Below are 24184 nucleotides of genomic sequence, written 5' to 3' on the forward strand. Positions count from 1 at the left end.
ATTCTACAGGTACAATGAAATAGGGATTTTTTTAACAGTTGGCCCAGTTGGGAGTAGATGGAGCCACTTGCTGTGTCTTTCAGTTCAGAAATACTGTCTTATAGTGTAAGATCTTTAATTTCAGCTCCCTGCTTCCTTCTTTCACTTTAACATCATCCCACTCCACCTCACCCTCCACCACCACCCACCACCAAAATGCCTTCCCCTTCCAAAGGGCTTCCCTCTCTGTAGGTGGTCCATCTTAAGACTGCCATCTCTGGGCCTGTGGTACCCTTGCAGCGCTTGCTGTGTATCATCAGGTCTCAGCCTTTATCTCTGTTCTTCATACAGTGGGGTCCTGTCTCTTGGCACGGTACTCTGTTCCCTGTCACACACATTTTTTCCACATCTGACTCTCCCTCTGGAATGATTCCCAGAGCTGGTTCCACTGATTTGAGATGTTTATTTCTTAATGTACATTTAAATCTATATATCTAGTATAAGTGGTTTATGAGTAATTTTATTTGTTCTCTAACTTGTTAAATATGTAAAGAAATTCAGATTTAAGTGGCTATCCTTATTTCATGACAGCCAGGAAATGTTATTGGTGCAATTTACTTCCTTTGTCTGGTTCTTCCATTTTACTCTTAAAGGGGTTGGCAGAAACTACTTGCCAGGGTAGGAAGCAATTGAAAAGATTGACTAGTTGCTCACTAGCTGCTCCTTTGTCAGTCCATTTTGTGTCAGTCTTCTCTAGGCAAATAGTAATTTAATATTCTTAGTTACATTTATTTATAATGTGTTTCAGTAAAGTATAAACAAACATCAGTTCAGTTCAGTCACTCAGTCGTGTCTGACTCTTTGCGACCTCATGAATCCCAGCATGACAGGGATTCCTCCCTGTCCATCACCAACTCCTGGAGTTCACTCAAACTCAGGTCTATCGAATCAGTGATGCCATCCAGCCATCTCATCCTCTGTCATCCCCTTCTCCTCCTGCCCGCAATCCCTCCCAGCATCAGACTTTTCCAATGAGTCAACTCTTCGCATGAGGTGGCCAAAGTACTGGAGTTTCAGCTTTAGCATCATTCCTTCCAAAGAAATCCCAGGGCTGATCTCCTTCAGAATGGATTGGTTAGATCTCCTTGCAGTCCAAGTGACTCTCAAGAGTCTTCTCCAACACCACAGTTCAAAAGCATTAATTCTTTGGCGCTCAGCCTTCTTCATAGTCCAACTCTCACGTCCATACATGACCACAGGAAAAACCATAGCTTTGACTAGACGGACCTTAGTCAGCAAAGTAATGTCTCTGCTTTTGAATATGCTATCTAGGTTGGTCATAACTTTTCTTCCAAGGAGTAAGCGTCTTAATTTCATGGCTGCAATCACCATCTGCAGTGATTTTGGAGCCCAAAAAATAAACATAAGGGAAGATAAATATTTTTAGAGCTAAGTGAAATGATTGAGGAAAGTCCTTTGTTTTATGAGTCCACTTAGGTACCCTTTCTGACACACTATTATAAATTGCTTAGAAGTATTTATTGACCATGTATTCAAATTAAGATGAAAAAATATCTTTGAATAAGGCATGTTCACTAGAGAGGTTTTCGCAGAATCTGAAGGAAGATTGGCACACTGCATCATCAGCTTTGCCGTTTCATTTCTGCCATGGAAAGATTTGATAGATTGATATTCAGAATGTAGACACTAGTTTTTGTTTACTTTTTTATCTTCAGAACTCAGCACATTGCCTCAGACATGATTCATGTTGATCAGTGTTTGTACAGTGTGTGCTGAATAAATACTTGAGTGGCAGTTGCCCTTCTTCACCGCATTGATAGGAGGAGTTTGGCCCCAGAACTCAGACAAGAAAAAGTGTTGGAAAGGTTTGCTAATGACTGTGACTGGCAGCTACAAACTCTCATTTTCCTTCTTGTAGGCAGAGTTAATTCATGCAAAGGCCTTCCTGTCAAAAATGTCTTAACCATTGGAAATCATTGAGATTATGATCTCAGTGGCTTAAGATCTATGAACTAGACTTAAGTGGCAAAAGCTGATAGTATTATGTTAATGTTATTTGATTTCCTCATAAACACCTGAAAAGCACGGAGGCTTGGGAGTCTTGCTTGTTAGGAAAGCAAAGAACAAGCAGGAGGGAACAGAACTGAGTCATATGATGAAGCTGGTGGAGATGTATGCAAGGTGATTATCTTCAAATACTTTGAAAGCAGAGAGTTTGAAAGCCAAAAGGTAGGAGGAAAATAAGTGATAGGAAAAACAAAAGCAACCTAGGTTTATATTGAGCTTTGCCTAGCTTTGGACTGTTATACTTTCTCTTCTTAAAAACTGGATGGCAAAAAGTCACTCCTTTTCTCACACCCCATCTTCATTTTTCTTCCCATTGCCTATAATGAGACTAGAGAAGATATGAACCATCTCCTGTGATTTTTATAACAATATTTCTCAACTCTGGCTGTCCAGATGGATCATATATGACAGCTGCAGTTTCTAGATGCTTGGGACCTACTTCTGACTTTCTGAAGTATCTCTAAGAATGGGATTTTAATATAAGCATTTTTAAGAAGCACTGTAGGAATTCTAATGAACAGCATCATTGAAAACAAATATGTATTATGGTTCCTAAGAAGACATACAGAATTTTAGAAGATGTTCTATGGAAATATATTCAAGGTTGTTTGTAGTTGTTTTCATCTCTCCCATGCAGGGACTTAGGTGGACTCTACTCATGTGCTAGTTTACAGATCCAAACAAAAGACTGAATCCAAGAAGATCTAAGAAGGGTATATCAAATTCTAGGCTACAGAGAATTAACCCCCCAAAAGTCATTGAAGCATCGAGCTCAGAGTGAAAACCCAGGGAAATCAAACATACAGGCAAAAATGCACAATAAAGGGTTAGAAACTAGACAAAATCAAAGAAGACAATCTGGACCAAGAAAAAAATGTCCGAGATAGTTATATGAGCACTACTAGAATTTTGATAGCTTAACTCTACTGATGAGTGTGTGTGTGTGTGTGTGTGAAAGCAGACAACAGCAGACTTTTTGTTCTTGACTATTTAGCCGTGATTGTTTGGAAAGATGGAATACGGATGTGGTCTTATTTTGTATGTACAACATTCACAGTATTCCTAAAATAGAAGTCCACCACTGTACAGTTTGATCATAATACTAGGATAAATTGCCCTAACTTATAGGGCAAGATGTTTGCATGGACGAGGTTGGAGTATTTCCTGTCACGTATTTAGGACTAGGTTCCATGGAGTGATGGCCTTCCCTGGTGGCTCAGATGGTAAAGCATCTGCCTACAGTGCAGGAGACCTGGGTTCTATCCCTGGGTCAGGAAGATCCCCTGGAGAAGGCAGTGGCAACCCACTCCAGTACTCTTGCCTGGAGAATCCCATGGACAGAGGAGCCTGGTAGGCTACAGTCCATGGGGTCGCTAAGAGTTGGACACGACTGGGCGACTTCACTCCCTTTTCCATGGAGTGATATCTTTGAATCATCAAGTATGTCATGTCTTGCTCCTCTGATATCTTACACACCTGCCCCTAACCCTCAGTTTGTTTGCACAGCTGTTTTCAAGTTTGAATTGGGGCAGTTTTGCCCTTTGGGATGTAAATCTGAGTTATTAATAGTCCAACATAGTATAGTAGAAAAGTCTGCTAAGTACACTGCAACCTTTTGTGATGATATTGTACTATGTAAACAATATGTGTTTTACATGAATATGTTTAGCCAGTACGCTGTGGTAGACCATAGTCGTGGTCTGTCATGAATGTTAATTTTCAAAAATACCTCAAAATTCTCTGAGCAATTATGAATACCAAAGTTCCACCATATGCTTTAAAAACTGCTTTTAAATATTTATACATTATGAGCCAGTAGTTCCTAGGAGAACATGAAATAACAGAAACAGTTTTATTGCAGAGCTTTATAGAATATATTTATATAGGTATATGTTTTCCCAAGTTTGACTTGTTTCAGTATTTTGCCTTAATATTGATTATCATTATCATAGTTAATTTGAAATGCCGATACTGTTAATTTGAAATACTGATACTATTTCTTTCCGTAGAAGCTGGAGAGAGAACTTCTTTTGGTTATTTTTCCTGTCAAGGTAGAGAAATGCTGAAGAAACACTACTGGTTACCTCTCCAGATCCACATCTCTCTTTTTCCATGTTAACTGAACTATGACTTTGTTCAAGCGTCAGTGATTAGGAAGACTGAGTGCAGCTGTCGCCTCAGAAATATGTGACTCTCAATCTAAATTAGCTACGATGATTCCGTTTATTTAAGAATGGATATGAGACAGTTGTTACCAATGAAGCATGAGGAGCGTATCTCCGAAGGGGTTTCCTGGGAAATATTTTTTTCTCTTAAAATTGAATACAAGACAGAAACATTACTTTTCTTTTTCTTTGTTGCCTCTGGTCTTGGTCATCTGTCTCTGTTTGTTCAGCCTAGTAATTCTACCTGCTAAGCATTCTGTCAGAATTTGATCTCAGTTCTGTAACGAGTCATTCAGGCCTGGTCTGAGGAATGAAAGGTAATTTACTTTTCCTGTAAATTGATATGATTATATCAGAGACTTTGGAGTGCAAGATGAGTAGAGAAAGAGCTGGGACCCCAGAGAGTCACGTCAGGTGGTTGCATAGAGCTTCTTCAGTGGGCTTGATAGGAGCCCTTTCTGGGAGCAGCCTTTGTCAGGGAACAGATGTTTGCTTGATCTCTCCTCATCTTCTCAACCCAGTGCCCGGAAGTCTGCTCGTATCTTCAGTGCCCTTCTAATACTGCAGATCTGCACGGTTAAATACAAAGGGTATAACCCTTGAAAGCCTACAGCTCACTTTTGTGTTTACCCTTGGTCTGAATGTGTTTCAGGGAATTAAGGTGATCTTCCCTAGAGCCCTCCATTTCCTCTTTTTTTTTTTTTTTTTTTTTTTAAACAAAGGAGGGCTACAGGTCATCTTTTAGCTTCATGTTTCAACCTGGTCCTGCCATTTCTATATCAAATAGAAATTTGTCAAGGGCATATGATATCCATCCTACTATAAAGTTTCTCAATTTAGGAAACCAGTAGGAATTTTCCTCTTCTTTCTTTTAATAATAGAACTTCTCTTAGTTTTAGTAGAGCAGACATCACCCAGCTACAGTCCCTGACTCCCATGTGACAAATGCAGGCCAGTAGAATGTAGTCAGATAATATGTGCAATTTATTTAAAAGGAAGCTGCTTGTTCCTCTATTTTTTTTCACTCTTCTTACTGGCTAAGAAGTAACAGTGACCTTGATACTAAAGTTTGTAGCTAACTCTTTAAGCATAGCAGAGCAGCCTGACTTCTGGGCTCTGGATAACACACTTTGTACCTATTACCTTTTTCTGTACTATGACAGGAGAGAAAGATTTCTGTCTTATTTACGACCTGTCTTCTGAGATCCTATCCAGTACAGGGGGATCTAAAGTCTTGTTCTGAATGCTGCTTCTTTGGTGAAACTTTTACCTTAAGATTTAACTGTTATGCACTATAAATATATAGCAAGCCAACAATGATAGCAACAACAAAGGATAACAAATTTTATGTGACAGATTATATGTGAACATATACAATTTATAAATGATTTCTTAGAGGTAAGGGAAAAAAAGAGAATATGATAACTATTAAAAGAGCTATTCCAGCTAGGAGATGAAAAGGATTTCCTGTTAGGAAATCAGGAAAAGCTTTGCAAAGATATTAATAGTAACTTTTGAGTTGAGCTTTGTAGGTTAGGATTTAGGTAGACAAAATTGTTGAGAGAAACATTCCAAGTGTTAGGAACAAGGTGAGTTAAGGCATGGCAGGTCACTCCTTGGAGATGAATGAATATTCTGGGTGGTGGCTTGATTCATATGAAGTACAGAAGAGTGATATAAGGTTAAAAGGAAAGGCAGAGGTCAGTCCAAGAGGACCTCATATGGAAAGTCCATTTCAAAATGAAAATTTTGAGCAGAACAGTAACATGACCAAAAGCAGAAGCTGTCACGACCTATGAATTTTCAACTGTGAGATTCTCTGGTACCCTAACAGTGAAACAGTGGGAAAACCAGAAATCGTGGGATCAAGGCTAGGACAACTAGTGCAGTAGAAGCATTCACCCCAAAGGAGTTAACTAGCTGCTTACATTCCTATTCAAAAGGCCAACTCCAGTCAGATGTGAGCTGACATCTATTGTCAGAGGGGCTTAGTGGAAAACTGGAGCACACGCAGCAGGAGTTTCTGGTCAGGTTTTAGTATATTTGTTCTTTGAAAGGTGCCAGATCTCACAACACAAATGTGTGCTCATATTTTTAATTCTATTTCTATTAAATTTTTTAGAAATACTGATCACGATCTACTAAATTTCATGACCCATTAATGGGTTGTAGCCAGTGGTGTGACAGTAAATGTTTAAATGATTTGCTCCGTCCCTGGATGGAAGCTCTAATATGTAGCGTTTCCTGGTATCCATGGTATAAATACACCCAGATTGGCCAGTTTCAGGCTATCACTGTTGTCACTGAATGCTTAACTGGGAAAAGATGACACAGTCAGCTCTCTCTGGAGTCAACCTCACTGCACCACAGACTTTGAGTCACAGTTTGAAATAAATTTAAATATATGTTTGTTTGTTTTAAGTAAGTGAGTTTATTCACTTAAGCAGCAAGTCAACCTATCTGCTCACTTAAGCAGCAAATCAACCTATGTATAAAGCCTCCCAAACAGTGTCTGGTATGCAGCAAGTGCTGAATATATATTTGTCAAAAGAATAAGTTCCTTTATTTAGACGAATATAAAGGAATATTTATGCCTTCTTTAGTTTATTTCTTTTTCACTGGTCAACTTTTCATATAAGGACTTCAGTTTCTCAAATGAATCTCACAGAGATTTTCCAGATTTCTAAACTTCCTACTATATCACATGTTCATTACTTAAAATTTTAAAAGAATTTTAGCATAAAATTTGAGAAAATAAAAACAAGTTATTATTAAAAACAAATTATAAGCAATTGATTATATTCCAAAATGATTCTTTGAAGAAAAGAGATTTTCAAAAATAATTTTATTGAAGTATAGTTTATTTATAATGTATTAATTTCTGCTGTGCAGCAAAGTGATTCACATATACTGTTTGTTTAGTCACTAAATGGTTTCCGACTCTTTACCACCCCTTGGACTGTAGCCCACCAGGCTCCTCTGTCTGTGGAATTTCCCAGGCAAGAATACTGGAGTGAGTTGTCATTTCCTACTCCAATACATATATCCATTCTTTTTCATATGTTTTCCATTATGGTTTATCACAGGATATTGAATATAGTTCTTTGTTACATAGTAGGATCTTGTTGTTTATCTATCCTATGCATAATAGTTTGCATCTTCTAATTCCAAACTCCCGATCCTTCCCTTCCTTCACCATCCAAAAATAAAGTTTTAAAAACAAGTAATTTATAAATGATTGGTAATATTTCAAATTAATTTATTTCAATTAACTTTCTTTTAGCCTTTCTTATAAATCATTGCTGTTTGATCCAGAATCTGGATATTGGGGCATGGAATTCTTTTAGCAAGTCTGACTTATTTTAAAATCAACCTGAAATTAAAATGAAGACTCTCTGAAATTAAGAGAGCATAAGAACTGATTTAATAAGAGCATAAGAACTGATCTTGGGCATTGAGAATATCAGAGAAAATTTATTTGGCATAGGATATGCTAAGATACAGGAGATACTCAGGAAACTGTGTATCCACCAACTGCCCATTTTCCTAGATACCTAGGTAGGACAGTATGCAGAAATTGACAGTATGCAGGGAAGACATATAACAAAAGACACACGTGTAACAAAAGACAGTGTAATAGGTGCTGTATTAGATTCGGATGCTCCGAGATAGTAATATGTAAATTCCCGAGGAAGTCCAAAAGTATCCCATAGGGAGGAGATTCTTTGATTGACTAGAGTTTTACTATTCTCTGCAGTGCTGTGGCCTTGTATAAATAAGTTTACCTTTGTGGATCATTTGTAAATTAGTAAAAAGAAAAACTGGATGATTATGAAGGTCTCACTTATGACTCTGATGATCTTATGACTTGAATATAGCTTTCCAAAATATGTCTTTTATTTAAACTGAACCTCACCTGTATTTATCACAATATTTAGATTTAGCCCTGGTTTCTTTTCTTCTTAATTATATAGGGTTTGCATAAACAAATACTCTACTTTCCTGCTATGATTCTGCATTTGAAGGATAATCGAGAGTTTTTGCAAATCATACTCTTAAATCTATGTCATTGTAATAATGGCCTTAAATTTTCCAAAAGCTTTATGTTAAGAAGTAAAAATTATCTAACAATAAATTCCCAGTTAAATGCTTATTTAAGCTATCATTGTCATAACTATCAATATTAACAGTTTATTAAATTTGTCTAGAATCAGTAACCATCAGGAGATACCTTGGCTTGAAGAAGGTATTGCTCTTGTAATCTTAAAAGTGGATAAGTAGACTCCACTGTCAACTCTGTAGATTCAGGTGTTTATAACCTTTAGTTACAACATCACATTATTTCTCACTGTTCAGCTGGGCCTAAGTCTAAGGGAAATTCTTGCCAATTAACATGGAGTGAATACAGAGATTTCTAGATGTACTTGGCAGTCTGTGCATAGTTACCTCACACAGACAGCTGTATCTGATCTCCAGTCAGTTGTACATTTTCTAGAGTATTGGCTCTGATTACTTTTGCCATGGGGAATCTTCTTGCTGCCTACAAGTAGTTAAGCATGGAGTTTTAATATATGTTCCCCTTTCTTTAATTTGCACTTCATTGTTTTTCATGACTAACAGAAAGTGGTTTTAGAAGCTCATGCAGATTGTATTTATTTAGCAAAAAAACAAGTTTTCACTGTGCTCATAATAAGTAAAAGAAGAATTTCATTAAATCTAAAATTGAAAATTAGTATATAGTCACTTAAAAGAAGTGCTAAAGAGAAATATATGCTTCAAACCATAAGGTAATATGAAATCAAAGCTAATAGAAATTCTTATCAAAAAGTTTACAATCAAACTAATATAAAACAGCCTTAAAAAAAAAAACTAGTTTATATTCTACCAGTTCTATATACAAATTTGGGGTTGTATTCTATATAGCAAATAATGTTGAAAATATTTTGCTATAAATATTGTATTTGCACATTTCTTTTTTTCATGTGATAAATTATAAGCACGTTGTTTAAATTTCTTTCATCATCAGTCTGGCACAATGAGCAAAATTTTCTTAGGAATGAAGTTTACAGTGTGATTCATTATATTCGTGTAAAGATTGTCTCATTGTCTTAATGTTTCAGATATTCCATATGTGTCTCAATATAAGCTATTTCATCAAGACTGGAGTCTTGAATATAGAGTATATGAAGAGCAACAGAGGAAATCTGTTATGCACAGTAAAATGCACCATTGAGATGCTGCTTTCACAGTGTTTGCCAGACCAGTGCGGTGTTTTCTATCCGTACTCAGACATTGCTGTTCTTATAGTCATGCATAAAAATAGCAAAGCAGGACTTCCCTGGCAGTCCAGTGATTAAGACTCTGCACTTCCAGTAGAGAGGAGGCAGGTTCAATCCCTGCCCAGGGAACTAAGATCCCACATGCCACGTGGCGTGGCCAATTAAAAAACTACCAATGCAGTAGTATATCGGCTGATTCATTCAGAAACAGTGTTTGAATGCAGATGTGATTCTGTTAAAGCAATATATTTTAAACTAGGACTTTAATTTACATATTCCTGTGAGATTATGTTTCCAGCAACATTTTTAACCAAAGGATAGGTGAAATATTAATATACTGATTATATAATAGAGCTACAAGTGGAGAAACAGAAAAAAGGATGATGTAAATATGGCTAACCTGGTATAGTCTAGAGAGAAACAAATGAGAAATGATAAATTACCCTTTTACCATTGACTAATCAGCCACTCTCTTTAGACGATTCTGTGAAGCAAAAGACCATACATGGGATATATATCTCAGTGACTTAAATTGAAGATTCTTTTGGTGAAAGCAGAAGTAGAAGACACAGTAAGGCCTCAATTCATATTATAGATTTGATAATTAATTAATGTGAATATCTGTTCTGCTGTGACTTTCTTCAAAAGTCTTGAATTCTATTAGGTTGGTGCAAAACGAGTTGCGGTTTTGCATTGTTGAACTTTGCCTTTTGATATTGGAATACATTTTTAAATAAATGTGGCTATGTTATTCATCATTTTAATATCCATTTCCTGATTTCTTTTGCTAATTACATTACTTGCTGTTTATTTTATACTTATTTTAGACTATAGAAATTATATTAGACAAAAAGCAAATTCAAGTGATTTTTAATACAAGTTCAAAATAGATCATAAAGCAGCAGAGACAACTCATAACATCAACACATTTGGGCCCAGAAACTGCTAATGAGCATACAGTTCAGTGGTGGTTCAAGAAGTTTTCCAAGATCCTTGAAGATGAGGAGCATAGTGGCTGGCCATCTGAAGTTGATAGTGACCAATCGAGAGCCATAGTCAAAGCTGAGCCTCTTATAAGTACGTGAGAAGTTGCTGAAGAACTCAGTGTTGACCATTCTATGATCATTCAGCATCTAGAGCAAATTGAAAAAGTGAAAAAGCTTGGTAAGTGGGTGCCTCACGAACTGACCAAAAATCAAAGCAGTCATAGTTTTGTCGTGCCGTTGTCTCTTAATTCTACACAACAATGAACCATTTCTCAATTGGATTGCAAGGTGTGATGAAAAGTGAATTTTATACAACTGACAACAACCAGCTCCAGTGGCTGGACTGAGAAGAAGCTCCAAAGCACTTCCCCAAGCCAAACTTGCACCAAAAAAGGTCATAGTTGGAGAAGGACATGGCAGCCTACTCCAGTATTCTTGCCCTGGAAATCCCATGGACAGAGGAGCCTGATGGGCTATAGTCCATGGGGTTGCAAAAGAGTCAGACACAACTTAGCAACTAAACCAAAGCAACAATATTTAAGTTAAGGAGTGATTAGGTTGAACTCAATGAAATTGCTGGTGTTCAACCATTTTTCAGCTACAAAACCCAGCAATGGTAGCAGTTTCATATGATTCAACCTATGTATAGAATATCTTAACGGACACATAGAGTAGAATGTCATTAATATGTTAATACATTAATTAATACCTATTAATTTGGTATTAAAAGTACACTGGGGAAAAAAAAGTTCTGGTCACTGTTGGATGGTCTGCTGCCCATCTGCTCCATTACAGCTGAATCTTAGAAAAACAATTACATCTGAGAAGTGTACTTGGCAAATCAATGCAATGCACTGAAAACTGCAATGCCTGCAGCTAGCATTGGTCAGCAGAATGGGCTCAATTCTCCACAACAATGCCTGACCATGCGTTGTACAACCAATGCTTCAAAAGTTGAACAAACTGGGCTATGGAGTTTTGCCTCATCCACCATACTCACCTGTCCTCTCGCCAACTGACTACCACTTCTTCAAGCGTCTCAGTGACTTTTTTACAGGGAAAAATGCTTCCACAACCAGCAGGAGGCAGAAAATGCTTTGCAAAAGTCCATCGAATCCTGAAGCACAGATTTTTATGCTACAGGAATAAACAAATTTGTTTTTCATTGGCAAAAATGTATTGATTGTAGTGGTTCCTATTTTGACTAATAAAGATGTGTTTAAGCCTAGTTATAATGATTTAAAATTCACAATCCGAACCTGCAATTATGTTTGTACCAACCTAATAGGATCTTTTTCTGTACTTCCTTTACAATTTGAAACTTACTGAGAGCTACACATAAGTTTTATATTTTAAGTTACCAAATTTTTATACCCATATTTATTCTAAGCATTTTTAGAGAGTATATCAGTTTTTAGAATTTATCTACTTTTAAATTATCTAGTTATGCCTCATCTAGTTGTACTGTTTAGAATTTATCCTTTAACTGAAGAGTATTGATGAAAATTAGTCCATCTAAGAGATGGAAAACTTTATTTGAGCCAAACCAGGGAACAGCATCTTAGAAAGCTCTAAGAACTGTTCCACTCATTAGAAGTCAAGGCACAGTTACGTAAGTTTTTTGGAACACAGGGCTATACATTAAATGGCATATTATTGACAGTTTACACAGTCCAGATCTAAGCATCATTTTGGCCCCTTTCAAGATCAAGAAGAAATGTAATCTTTTAAGGAGTTGTGTTTTCAATGCTAGGAGAATTGTTCTTTATGATTGAGCAGGTATTCCTGCTGATGGGGAAGGTTTGGTTGATGCATAGGGCACATATACAATGCACAGTGTGGGGAAAGAGGAGGCCAAAGGACAGAGAAGAACTTTTTATATTTAAATTTTTCTTGTCTTGCCATAAAATGTGAATTTTATTTCACAACAGTATGGGTCTGACTTATATAGTTTAATTATATTTATTCTTTTAGTTTTAATATATTCAATTAACTGATAAGATATGAGTACTTAGAGATCTTAGCAATTTGGTATAGTTTTAATATGCCTTTTACCCTTAGATAATATTTTGGATGTCGTAAGAAGAAAGCCAAGTGTAACTCAAAAGTTTTTTGGTCTGAAACAGTGGAAAAATGGAGTTATTTAGTGACCTGAATATGACTGCTGAAAGAGTAGAATTGAGAAGAAAGTTGTTCAGTTTTGGACAATTGAGTTTGACATTCGTTTTAAAAATACAAGTGTGGAGGTTATATTATCAGTTGGATAGATAATTCTGGGTTTCTGAGGACAAATCTGGGTTTAACATAGATCTTTGAATTATTAACATAGAGATAGTAAGTTTGAGTGATATCACTTAGGGAGTAGAGATCTTAAAAAAAAAATACAGGGATTAAACCTAGAAACATTCTTTAAAGTTCAGAGTACTTCCCAAAAGGAGTTTGGGAAAACAAGAGGACCTGTGTAGTGATCTAATAAGGAAGAACAGTACAGTGCTGTTCTTTTACTTGGCAGTGTATTTTGGCCTTCCCTTGTGGCTAAGCTGTTAAGAATCCACCTGCAATGCTTGTGACCTGGGTTTGATCTCTGGGTTGGGAAGATCCCCTGGAAAAGGGAAAGGCTACTCACTCCCGTATTCTGGCCTGGAGAATTCTATGGACTGTATAGTCCATGGGGTCGTAAAGAGTCAGACACTACTGAGCGACTTTCACTTTCATTGTTAACGTATATAGATTTACTAAATTTGTTTAATAAGGACAAAGTATTCCTTAGAATGGATGTACCACATTCTATTTCACTTCTCCTGTATTGGTGACAGATGTTTTATAATTTTCTCCTCTAACTATAATTTTTGATTTATCTGGTTCCATAATCTATCTTCCCTGGTGGCTCAGTCAGTAAAGAGTCTGCCTGTAATGCGGGAGACCTGGGTTCAATCCCTGGGTCGGGAAGATCCCCTGGAGAAGGAAATGGCAACCCTCCAGTATTCTTGCCTGGAGAATTCCATGGACAAAGGAGCCTGGTGGGCTACAGTCCAAGGGGTCACAGAGAGTTAGACACAACTGAGTGACTTAACTTTCACTTTGTTTCACTTTCACAATCTATCTGGGTTTATTTTTGTTTATGATTTGCAAAATGGTTCTATTTTTTCTAAAGTCTGTTTATTATTATGCTTTTACGTATTGATATGAAATGACACCTTTCTCAGATAGTGCATTTTTAGGTTATCTTTTCCTTTAGTCTGTTGGTTCCTATAATAAAACTATACTGTTTTAATTTCTGTAGTTTATTTGAACCTTTGAAATTTGGTAGAGCAAGTCCTTCAAAGTTCTTAGTTTTTAAAACTGTCTATTTTTGCTTTTATTTCCAGTATTCTGGGAGGTGGGTCATAGAGAATCCTGCTGTGATTTATGTCAGAGTGTTGTGCCTATGTTCTCCTCTAGGAGTTTTATAGTTTCTGGTCTTACATTTAGATCTTTAATCCATTGTGAGTTTATTTTTGTGTATGGTGTTAGAAAGTGTTCTAGTTTCATTCTTTTACAAGTAGTTGACCAGTTTTCCCAGCACCACTTGTTAAAGAGATTGTCTTTAATCCATTGTATATTCTTGCCTCCTTTGCTGAAGATAAGGTGTCCATAGGTGTGTGGATTTATCTCTGGGCTTTCTATTTTGTTCCATTGATCTCTATTTCTGTTTTTGTGCCAGTACCTTACTGTCTTGATGACTGTGGCTTTGTAGTAAAGCCTGAAGTCAGGCAGGTTGATTCCTCCAGTTCCATTCTTCTTTCTCAAGATTGCTTTGGCTATTCGAGGTTTTTTGTATTTCCATACAAAATTATCTTATGCATTTTTCTCTTTCAAATGAGTTTTATTTATTTACTTTTAAAAGAGTAACCATTTTATTTCATTGGTGTGTGTAAGACATACTAATGCAGTTTTATATTTTTTAAAAACCAGATACAGTTTCCTCAAAGAGATTTCTGTCAGGAAAGGCTTGCTGACTGCTACTGCTGCTGCTGCTAAGTTGCTTCAGTCTGCATCTCATTTATTGTCTGGGCTCAGCAATGGAAGCCAGGATATTCAGTGCACATTTGGGTGAACAGTACCAGATACGAAAGTCAAACAATAAGGCTTTGTTTCATGTTTTGCTAGAATTCTTTCCAATATTTCTTGTGTGGCTGGGAAAAGAATACACCATCTTTCAGAGAAGGAAATAATTAATATTAAAATGCTTCTTTAATATTAACAGTGGAACTATTTTAAAATTTGATGATGGAGTATTTTACTTATCCAGAGATCTTGGCAAGAGGAAAATTGAAATGCTGATCACATCAACGATTTAATAAGGCTTAGGTAGAAAAGTTTGCTTGAGTCTTTCATTTGGGATTAAAGTTTATGTGATTTATAGTGCATATTCATAGAAAAGTTGTAAAATGTTTGGTGTTTAAAAAGAATGACTTTTAAATTATCTCATTTCCTTTCTAATATTTAGATCATAATATACATTGCTAACCAGGTTCAGAGTAAAAGCTGATTTTGATGATTTGTGTGTCAAATGAGTTTTAGAATCAGACTGTTAAAATCCATCTTTAAAAAGCTGTTGGGATTTTTATTGACATACAGTGAATTTATAGATTATTGTGGGGATAAATTATGTCTTTGATATATGTTTTTTCCTGTTGTAACAAATTATCTTTTCATTTATTTGGTGGTTGTTTCAGATATTTTTGTTAATCTTGCCCCATTTTAGTTAGTTTATTCATAAAGATTTTGTTGGGTTTTTTCCTTTGATATAAGAAACATTTATTGGGTGGCCTGACACATGCTAGTCACTGTTTTAGGGACCAGTGATGTAAGATTAAACAAAACAAAGCCCCTGCCCTCACTACGCTTATATTCTGATAAGAAGGCATCAGGGTCTTTCCTGGTAGAGCAGTGGATAAGAATCTGCCTGCCAGTGTGGGAGACATGGGTTCATTCCCTGGTCCAGGAAGATGCCACATGTCATGGGGCAGGAAAAGCTGTGCACCACAACCACTGAAGCCCACGTGTCCTAGGGCACACAAACCGTGACTGCTGAGCCTGCGTGTCACAACTGCTGAAGCCCGTGTGCCCTAGAGCCTGCGCTCTGCAACAAGAGAAGCCACTGCAATAAGTCTGTGCGCCCCAAGGAAGAGGAGCCCCTGCTCCCTGCTACTGGAGGACCCCACCCAAAGACAACGAAGACCCAGCACTGCCAAAAATAAATTAGTTTTTTGAAAGAAGGCATCAGGCAATAGAACAATGAATAAGTGGATACATAATGTCAGGTTATAAACAGGAGAACAACTAAGCAGGGAGAAGAGGGCAAGGTATGTGAAGAGCAAAGCAAAATCTTTAAAAAATCACTTTATATATTTTTTCCTATCTTTTTTTCCGTATCTCAATAATAATCATTGTGGTTTTAAATAAAATAGTCTAAAACCCTCTACATATGAAAGTATAATGTAAGTTGAGATTATTAACTTAGGGGACAAAAATTTATGTCTCTAACAGCATAATGCCTGTTTATTTTTTTCTGGATAAAATTATATGTCAAATTCCATTTAAATCTAAAGAAATCTAAAGAGCATGTATTTTCAATGAGGGCATGCAGATAATCTTGATTCATCTATGAAATTCTATTGATTCAGTTCAACAAAGTTCTGTAATAGGCACCAGAGGGTATAAGATAAGTGAGAGTCTGTCTTTCCCCTTTGGGAGCTCATGATACAGTGGGGAATTCAGAAACAATTACATAGAACTTTCATGCATGTCTGAGAGTGATGTATTCGTGATCTATAGATCTTAATCAACTATGAATATGAATTATTGAAAAAATGAATAAAAGAAGTAATGAGTGATGGGTGTATAAACCAAATGATATTAAGACTAGAAGAGAGAATAATTTTTCATAACTCAGGGATGAAGGAAAGCTTTCTAAAAAAGGTGACATTTGGTTTTCATTTAGAAAAATGAAAAAACAAATCTGAGCCAGATTATGAGAGCTATGAACGATATACTGAAGCCTCAGAATGTTATTCAGTGGAAGGCAAAGTATACTTAGTCCCATAAAAATATTTTTGAGTGTTTATTGCAAAATAATTGCATTCATTCGTTTACATTTCTGAACAATAGGAAGCGACAGCAAGTCACTAGGACTTTTCAGAGATAAAACCAACTGACATGGTAACCAGTGGTAGGGAATAGGGTCGGTGGTGGTGAGGGGTGACAGTGAAGGCTAAAGATGATGGCAAGGTTTTAGGTTATGTCTTGACAGTTGTTGTTCAGTCTCTCAGTCGTGTCCGACTCTGCACCCCTTGTCTTTCAAGGCAGGCGGCCTTGTCCTTCACTATCTCCCAGAGTTTGCTCAAACTCATGTCCGTTGAGTTCATGATAGCATGATTACATAATGGCATATTATTACTGGGGAAGAACAGATTTGTAGCCCTAGGAAGTGAGTTTATTTTTGCATATTTTTAGTTTTAGAAATATTTAGCAGATAACTAAATTTTCTTATCTCAACATCCAGAAAGAAGTTCAGACTGGAGATAACTTGGGAATTAAATTTAAAGGAGTAGATGTAATTGCTCAGAAACGAATGAGGCAAGGGTTGCCAGCAACCACCAGAGGCAAGGAGGAGGCAAGGAGAGATTCTTTCCAAGAGCATTCACAGTGAGCGTGCCCCAACTGATACCTTGATTTCAGACCTCTAGTCTCCAGAACTGTGAGAGAACACACTTCTTTTGTTTCAGCCACCCAGTGTGTTGTGATTTGTTACGGCAGCCCTGGGAAAGTAATGGCAGGAATGATCAGCATGTACTGAGATATGGATAAGATTGCCGAGGGAAAGAGTATAGATAGATTCAGACTAATTTTAGACAATTTTGACAGACCAAAGTTTACTTTAAAAAACAGTTAAGACCAGACAAATGTGATACTTTTTATCATACCATACAAAAATGTTAGTAACTGTTGTATTCTACCTAGCCGTTTCATTCATTTGTTTACCAGCTGAAGGCATATGAGTTTTGTAGCCTTTAGTCAAAGAAAGCATAAAAGGGGCATGGGAGTAGGAGGATTAACCCTTAAGCACATTTGATAGACAGAAAACAATAAGCTATCAAGGGGCTATGAAGAGTATTAGGCCACAGATAAGAAAGAATGAGATCACAGAAGCCAAGTGAAGAGAATGTTTTAAGGAGGGAACATCAAGAGCTCCTTAAAATCTGCAGTAAGAAAAATACCCATTGGATTTGGTCTCATAGATGCTGGTGGTGATGGAAACAAGGGGCATTTGAGTGGCATGTATCGATGTATAGATTTCAGAAAGATACTGTTACTCTTAATGTAGAGGAAAGGCAAAAAGAAAGGGAAAGAGAATTTGCTAGTAGGTATTGCATTTACCCAGTTAAGAGCTAATGAAGATTGAAAATGAAAAGGAGATATAATTAAGAGGATGAGTATATAAGAACTTGGGGATTAAAAGAGAGAACAATAAAAAAAATGGTTCTATAATTCAAACTCATGTCGCTAAATGGATGATAATATTATTAACACAAAAAGGAAGAACTAGTAGAATATCTAGATTGACAAGATTAATGCATTTCTAAAGCTAGAAAAGACTAAGAAATGGAATAGAAGGAAAAAAACAAGAAACTTCATCTCCTCCAAAATTAAAGATAGCATGAAAGTGATCCTCAAGGAAAGCAACTTGATTCCACTGGTTTGTTTGTTCTGTGGCACAGTCATGTCCAACCCTTTGCCACCCCGTGAACTGCAGCACACCAGGCTTCTGTCCTGCAAGTTTACCCAAGTTCACATTCATTGCATCGGTGATGCCATCCAGCCATCTCATTCTCTGACACTCTCTTCTCCTTCTGCCCTGTTAGGAAATGAACACAGCTGTGAGGCTGCTCTAACCTCAATCACAGAACAAACTATGATACAGATTCAGAAAACCTCAAGGTGATTGATTACACAACCACTGGATGTCCAAAGGAGTGAGTCTCTCCTGTGGTGTCACATAACCCTGAACCAAGGCTGGCAGTTCCTGCAAACTGCCCAAAAAGTTCAGAGGTGTTTTGGTTGGAGGTTTGGGGAGCCATGTGCGTGAATGAGACTGCCCGTCTGCTGTCCTTCACACTGTTAGATAGGGTTGGAGGGGGAACTTACTTAAGCATATGGTAAAGTTACCCATCTATAGGCCTTCATTTTGGGGGCAAAGAAAAGTTTGATGAGCCCTAAAGAAGACAGTAACCCTCTTCCCCCCTCATCACATTCACCAGCCCAAGTGAGGGAACATGCTTGCCGTCTTTCAGCCTCCATTTCTCCAGGGACAGCCCAGTGTGCTCAGTGTGTGACTGCTCCCCTGCTGGCTTCCACACTGTATCATCTGAAATCTAGAGGAATCCCAGTCCTATGTAACCCTATCTGCAGCTCCCCTTTATCACCATGCATCAGCTGGCAAGCCCAGAGCTCTGTATTTCCCTGAAAAATCCCCTTCCCTGCCCCCACCACAACACTCACAGCCTCACCACTATCTCTAGGGATGCCAAGGCCTAGCCCCATCATGCCTTTGATCCCCATTCGTGGCAGTCCTCACCAGAAACCCGGCCTCACCGTTCATTCCTGACTTCCAGGACTCTCAACAAATGTGTGTATGTCCTTTGTTCTGCCTTGTCTTCTACCTCTTCTCAATTCCAAAATGTTCTTGAATTCAGTCATGCATTACCAAAATTGCCTTTATGTGCACCTGTTCTCTGAAGATCGCTTTACTGTCTAATCGAAATGGAGCTCTTCGCTGAGGAAGCTCACTTGCCGTACTCATCAAGCAGTGCGCTCTTCTGTCTCAGTCCCCTGGTATGAGGTGATTGGCTGCTTTGTCGCTACTTCAAGACTGTATTCATCATCTAATGTTGTTTGAGAGATCACCACAAAACTGAATGACTTAGAAACAGAATAAATTTTGTTATACCTTATTACAATTTCTGTGGGTTAAGGATTTGAGACTAACTTGGGCATGGATTTCTTATATTAGATTTTTTTTTCCTGGAAATAATATACCCCTTCCATTGTAATATATTTTCCAGAAATACTCTTCTCATTTCATTCTGATGTTAAGTAGTAATTTTAGCTTATTATTGGTGGAGGAAATTTCTACCTATTTTCAGGCAAGTAGACATGCCTTTTTCCTGGCAGCATAAGGCAAATTGCAGAGCAGTTTGGTACACTAATTATACTTTTATTAGATGGTACACTAATTGTACTTTTCATTACAAATCCATTGCTTGTTTCTTAAGTGGAATTCTTTTCCTGTTTTGTAGCAAGCTGACTTTCATCTCCTCCTTTCCATTCCTACAAGTTTGTTCTGTAGGTATTTGGTTGGACTATTAGAAATTGAAAAATTGCTAGTCAATAATTTTAAATTGTATAATATTCTAGTATTATATTTTTGGAAATTAACTATGTCTTGTTGGAGCTCTGTTTGTTTGCTTTTCATTAAGTCTTCCCAACAAATATTTTCATGACTTGTAAGTCATGAAAAGACTCCTCATGTAAGTCTCTGCTCAAATACACATTGTCAAAGAAGACTCCTGTATTAATTAGAACAGAGGGATTCAACTAGTGTGTCATGGATGCTACATGGGGGTCCTGTGATATTGCTTCCTTCATCCCATGGGTTTTGGCTCAACACAGTTATCATCATCTGTTTATTCCACTATGACCTACAAAATCCACCATATTCTCTGAGTGCTGAGCTCCAAAAAAAAGTTGGGAAACACTGAATTAAAGATTTAGATGCTAGATAGTTTCAAACCCAAAGTAGCAGTCACTTCAACAAAACAGATGGATGTTTCTGTTTCGGTCCCAAGGCAGACGATTAGAGCTAGTTAAAGGAGCTCTGTGGGCATCCACACAGATGCCTTCAGATGGTAAAGAATCTGTGATGCAAAAGACTCAGGTTCGATGCCTGGGTTGGAAAGATCCCCTAGAGAAGAGAATGGCTACCCGTTCCACTATTCTTGCCTGGAGAACTCCATGGACAGAGGAGTCTGGCAGGCTATAGTCCATGGGGTTGCAGAGTCAGACATGACTGAGTGTCTAACACACAGACACACACAAAGGAGCTCTATACAAAAAAGCCTTTGAAGAACCCAGAATCCTTCTGTCTTGTTGCTCCATCATCTGCTTGCCAACATGACCATAAAGTGAGGAGGGGAGAGCTTTCTCCTTTTTGAGCATTTGCACACATCTCTTCTGCCCACATCCTGTTAGCCAAAACTTAATCTCTAGCTATTCTAGTGGCTGCATGGGAGTCTGGGAATTATAGTCTTTAATCTGAACAGCTGAATAGTCAGCTAAAGATTGAATGCTCTGTTACTTTATAAGGAAGAAGGAGAGAGCAGATAGGGGAAGGGAAAAAAAATGGTTTTATTAGTTAGGACTTTCCTAAACACTCTCAATAAAAGACCAAAACCCCATTTCTTCAGCCCCTTACTCTTTAAAGTTTAGTTATTTCTTTCTTCAGCTGTCAGAAAAAGAATTAAACTACTTACAGTAACCCTTTCATTTAGCAATAATCATGTTTTGGTTAAATCGTAAAGCCTTCAGTAAAACTCAAACCTCTCTTTCAAGCCATCTTGGTAATTGACGAAGGAAGTAGACTGGGGTCCCTTGGACTTGGATAGGCTTCAAGAGCTCCATGAGTCCTGGGCAATTGTAAGTGAAGTTGTTTATATAGCCTGGTGGTTAAGAGCATGGCCTCTGGAGTCAGACTGCTGGTTTAAATTCCAGCTCTGTCGTGTGCTAGATTTGCAACTTATGCAGTTCTCTTAAAGTCTCTGTGCTTAGTTTCTCTATCTGAAACATGAGAACCATAGTATACCTATTTCATAGAATTGCTGTGGGGACTTGTTAATACGAAAGCTCCTAGCATTTAAAGGTAATTAATACATTTAAAGTACTTATAACAGTGTTTAACAATATTGTGTTGTATAAATACTAGCATTATTATTATTTATATTCCTGGGGCAAGGAATATGTCTTCCATCTTCCATATGATTATCAAATAAGGTCAATTATAAAATCCTAATTAAAAGAAAGAAGGAAATCACTATCACAGGCTCATGTCTATATGAAACTTAAATTTTCTCTATTTTAATCCAAAACCATCTGATATTTCATAACACAAACGTTTATTTGATGGAATCTACTGTGGTGTTGGAGAAGACTCTTGAGAGTCCCTTGGACTGCAAGGAGATCCAACCAGTCCATTCTGAAGGAGATCAGCCCTGGGTGTTCTTTGGAAGGAACGATGCTAAAGCTGAAACTCCAGTACTTTGGCCACCTGATGCGAAGAGCTGACTCACTGGAAAAGACTCTGATGCTGAGAGGGATTGAGGGCAGGAGGAGAAGGGGACGACAGAGGATGAGATGGCTGGATGGCATCACTGACTTGATGGACGTGAGTCTGAGTGAACTCCAGGAGTTGGTGATGGACAGGGAGGCCTGGCGTGCTGCGATTCATGGGGTCGCAAAGAGTAGGACATGACTGAGCGACTGAACTGAACTGAGCACCAACAGTATTGCTTCACTGGTAGCTCAGTGGTAAAGAATCCATCTGCCAATGCAGGAGACATGGGTTCAGTCCCTGGTTTGGGAAGGTCCCCTGGAGGAGGAAATGACAACCCACTCCAGTATTCTTGCCTGGGAAATCCCATGGACAGAGGAGCCTGGTGGGCTACAAGGGTTGCAAAAGAGTCAGACACACTTAGTGACTAAACGACAGCAACAGCCTCAGTAATACTTTGTTTTAAACCATTTTCTTATTTTCTAGTTTTATTTTACTTTTTAACCTAATAAAAAATTTATATGTATCTCAATTTTCTTTTCATTACCACTGTTTTGATAAGCTTGAGTTCTTATTTTCCAGGCTTTAATTTAAAATAGATTTTTTTTCCTTGTCAGAAATGCTGTGTAATTATTAGTTGTTCGTAAGGGGTTTTAACATCAGCAAGTTACATATATAACTCTATAAGTGAGTCAACAGCAGATATGTGTGATTAAGTAGTGAATGTTGACTTTTTTGTTGTTGTTACTTAAACCATAAATCCATTTGAGCCAAACTGAATCACAGTTGAAAATGTAACATCCTATTAATATAATGGAAAAAAGAAGAGTGCATGCAGCTGTTCTGGAAAGTGAACACTGTGGCTGGGGAAAAAATATTGATGCTTCAACATTGTTGGGAATAAATTAATATTGTTCTAGAATAAATTGCCAAATGTCACATTTAATAAATCATTTTATTAGAAAGTTGGGTCAGCAGAAAATGCCCAGTATCTCATTACTTATCTTCTATTGTTACACTGAACATGAAAAGTATTTCCATTTTAAATTGCTTTTGCTAAATCTTTGAGAAATAATTTTGGTAAATTGGCTGGTATCAGACCTGGAGCTTGAATGCAAAACAGCTGTTGTTGAGAAAATGCCATTTTCATAACATTAATATGTTTTCAATTAACATACTGGAATGAGCTGTTAAACATTACCACTTCCATGTTTAACTACTGTTTGACTTTCAAATGACTGATTTGCGCTCTCAATAGATTATTTACTTTAACTAAAAAAGGAAGAATTTTATTTAAGTAATTCATATTTTTCTTCCATCTGCAGAATATACCCAAGAAAGGCGGGGATTTCCAATGTGCCACTATTTGAAGGAAGAGAGATGGTGCTGTGGCCGTAATGCCAGAATGTCAGCCTGTTTGGTAGGATTTGTTCTTTCTCAACTAAGAGCTTTATCCGGATGTTGCTGAATTTGTTTCTTTGGCTCTGTTAAATGCCAAATTTTGCAGAGCATCTTTATTAATGCTTTTATGCACTGCAAATTATGAGGGGAAAAAAACAGCTTGCCCTTACAACATTATTCACTCTGCATGCAGTATGGTCCCAATTTATAGTTATACTTTAATTCTGCATTATGGTACTTAATTTTTTACATGTAATTACTTTAATTATCATATAAAATGTACCAACAACCAATTCTTAAACTCAGAATTACTTTAGTGCTTTATCCACAGCCCTGTGGTGTGTGTGTGTGTGTGTGTGTGTGTGTGTGTGTGTGTGTGTAGCAGATCATTGGTCTCCTAAGTTTTCATAAAATGGGAAAAATATTATTAAACTATCTGGGATAGGAAGTACCTAACTAGTTAACTGAAATCTTTATTTAAAATGTCTGAGTTGGCTCTTATCCTTAGATCTAGAACACTTTGGTCCACAGTTTTCTCTGTTTGTGGTATTATGTTGGTCTAAAAAGGACCAAATGCCAGTTAAATGGTGTTAATGGACTTTGCCATCATAAATGTAAAATATAGTTTCTACAATAATGTTTCTAATGTACAACCCCAAGGAAAATTAACTATTATGTGGTCATTATTTTGATAATTTTATATTGCCAGTAACACAGAAATATAAAGAAATAGTGCTGCAGTGTTCTAGGTCATGTATCTGAGAGTCAGCTTAGAAATCTATTTTTGCTAAAGTAATGATTTACTTTGATAAGTCCTCTTAAAATATTTTTCTGGGAATTTGTCTTGGTCTTTCATTATATTTGTAAATAATACTCATTTAGGGTCTTGTTAGAATGGCAGCTCATTTTTGGAATGAC

The 24184-nt window shown here is 37.2% G+C and overlaps 1 protein-coding gene and 1 long non-coding RNA gene across 14 annotated transcripts in view; one reads left to right on the forward strand and one right to left on the reverse strand.

Annotated features, from left to right (window-relative positions):
- METTL25 (methyltransferase like 25) overlaps positions 1 to 24184 on the forward strand; it is a 255197-nt gene that overhangs the window by 42539 nt on the left and 188474 nt on the right. For all 13 annotated transcript variants that reach the window (XR_009599880.1, XR_009599881.1, XM_060412501.1 and 10 more), the window contains exon 6: positions 23191 to 23285. Coding sequence is in view for 11 of the 13 variants with exons in the window: in XM_060412501.1 (XP_060268484.1) it covers positions 23191 to 23285 (95 nt within the window). In the remaining 2 variants the exon portion in view is untranslated. The remainder of the gene's footprint in view (positions 1 to 23190; positions 23286 to 24184) is intronic.
- Positions 7687 to 24184, reverse strand: part of LOC105614707 (uncharacterized) — a 73168-nt gene continuing 56670 nt past the window's right edge. Inside the window, exons 2-5 of the long non-coding RNA XR_006059263.2 lie at positions 18325 to 18397; positions 17210 to 17300; positions 11498 to 11634; positions 7687 to 10644 (exon numbers count right to left, since the gene is read on the reverse strand). This is a non-coding gene — a long non-coding RNA (uncharacterized LOC105614707). The remainder of the gene's footprint in view (positions 10645 to 11497; positions 11635 to 17209; positions 17301 to 18324; positions 18398 to 24184) is intronic.

Source organism: Ovis aries, chromosome 3, assembly GCF_016772045.2.
Source record: "Ovis aries strain OAR_USU_Benz2616 breed Rambouillet chromosome 3, ARS-UI_Ramb_v3.0, whole genome shotgun sequence".
Taxonomy (NCBI): Eukaryota; Metazoa; Chordata; class Mammalia; order Artiodactyla; family Bovidae; genus Ovis; species Ovis aries.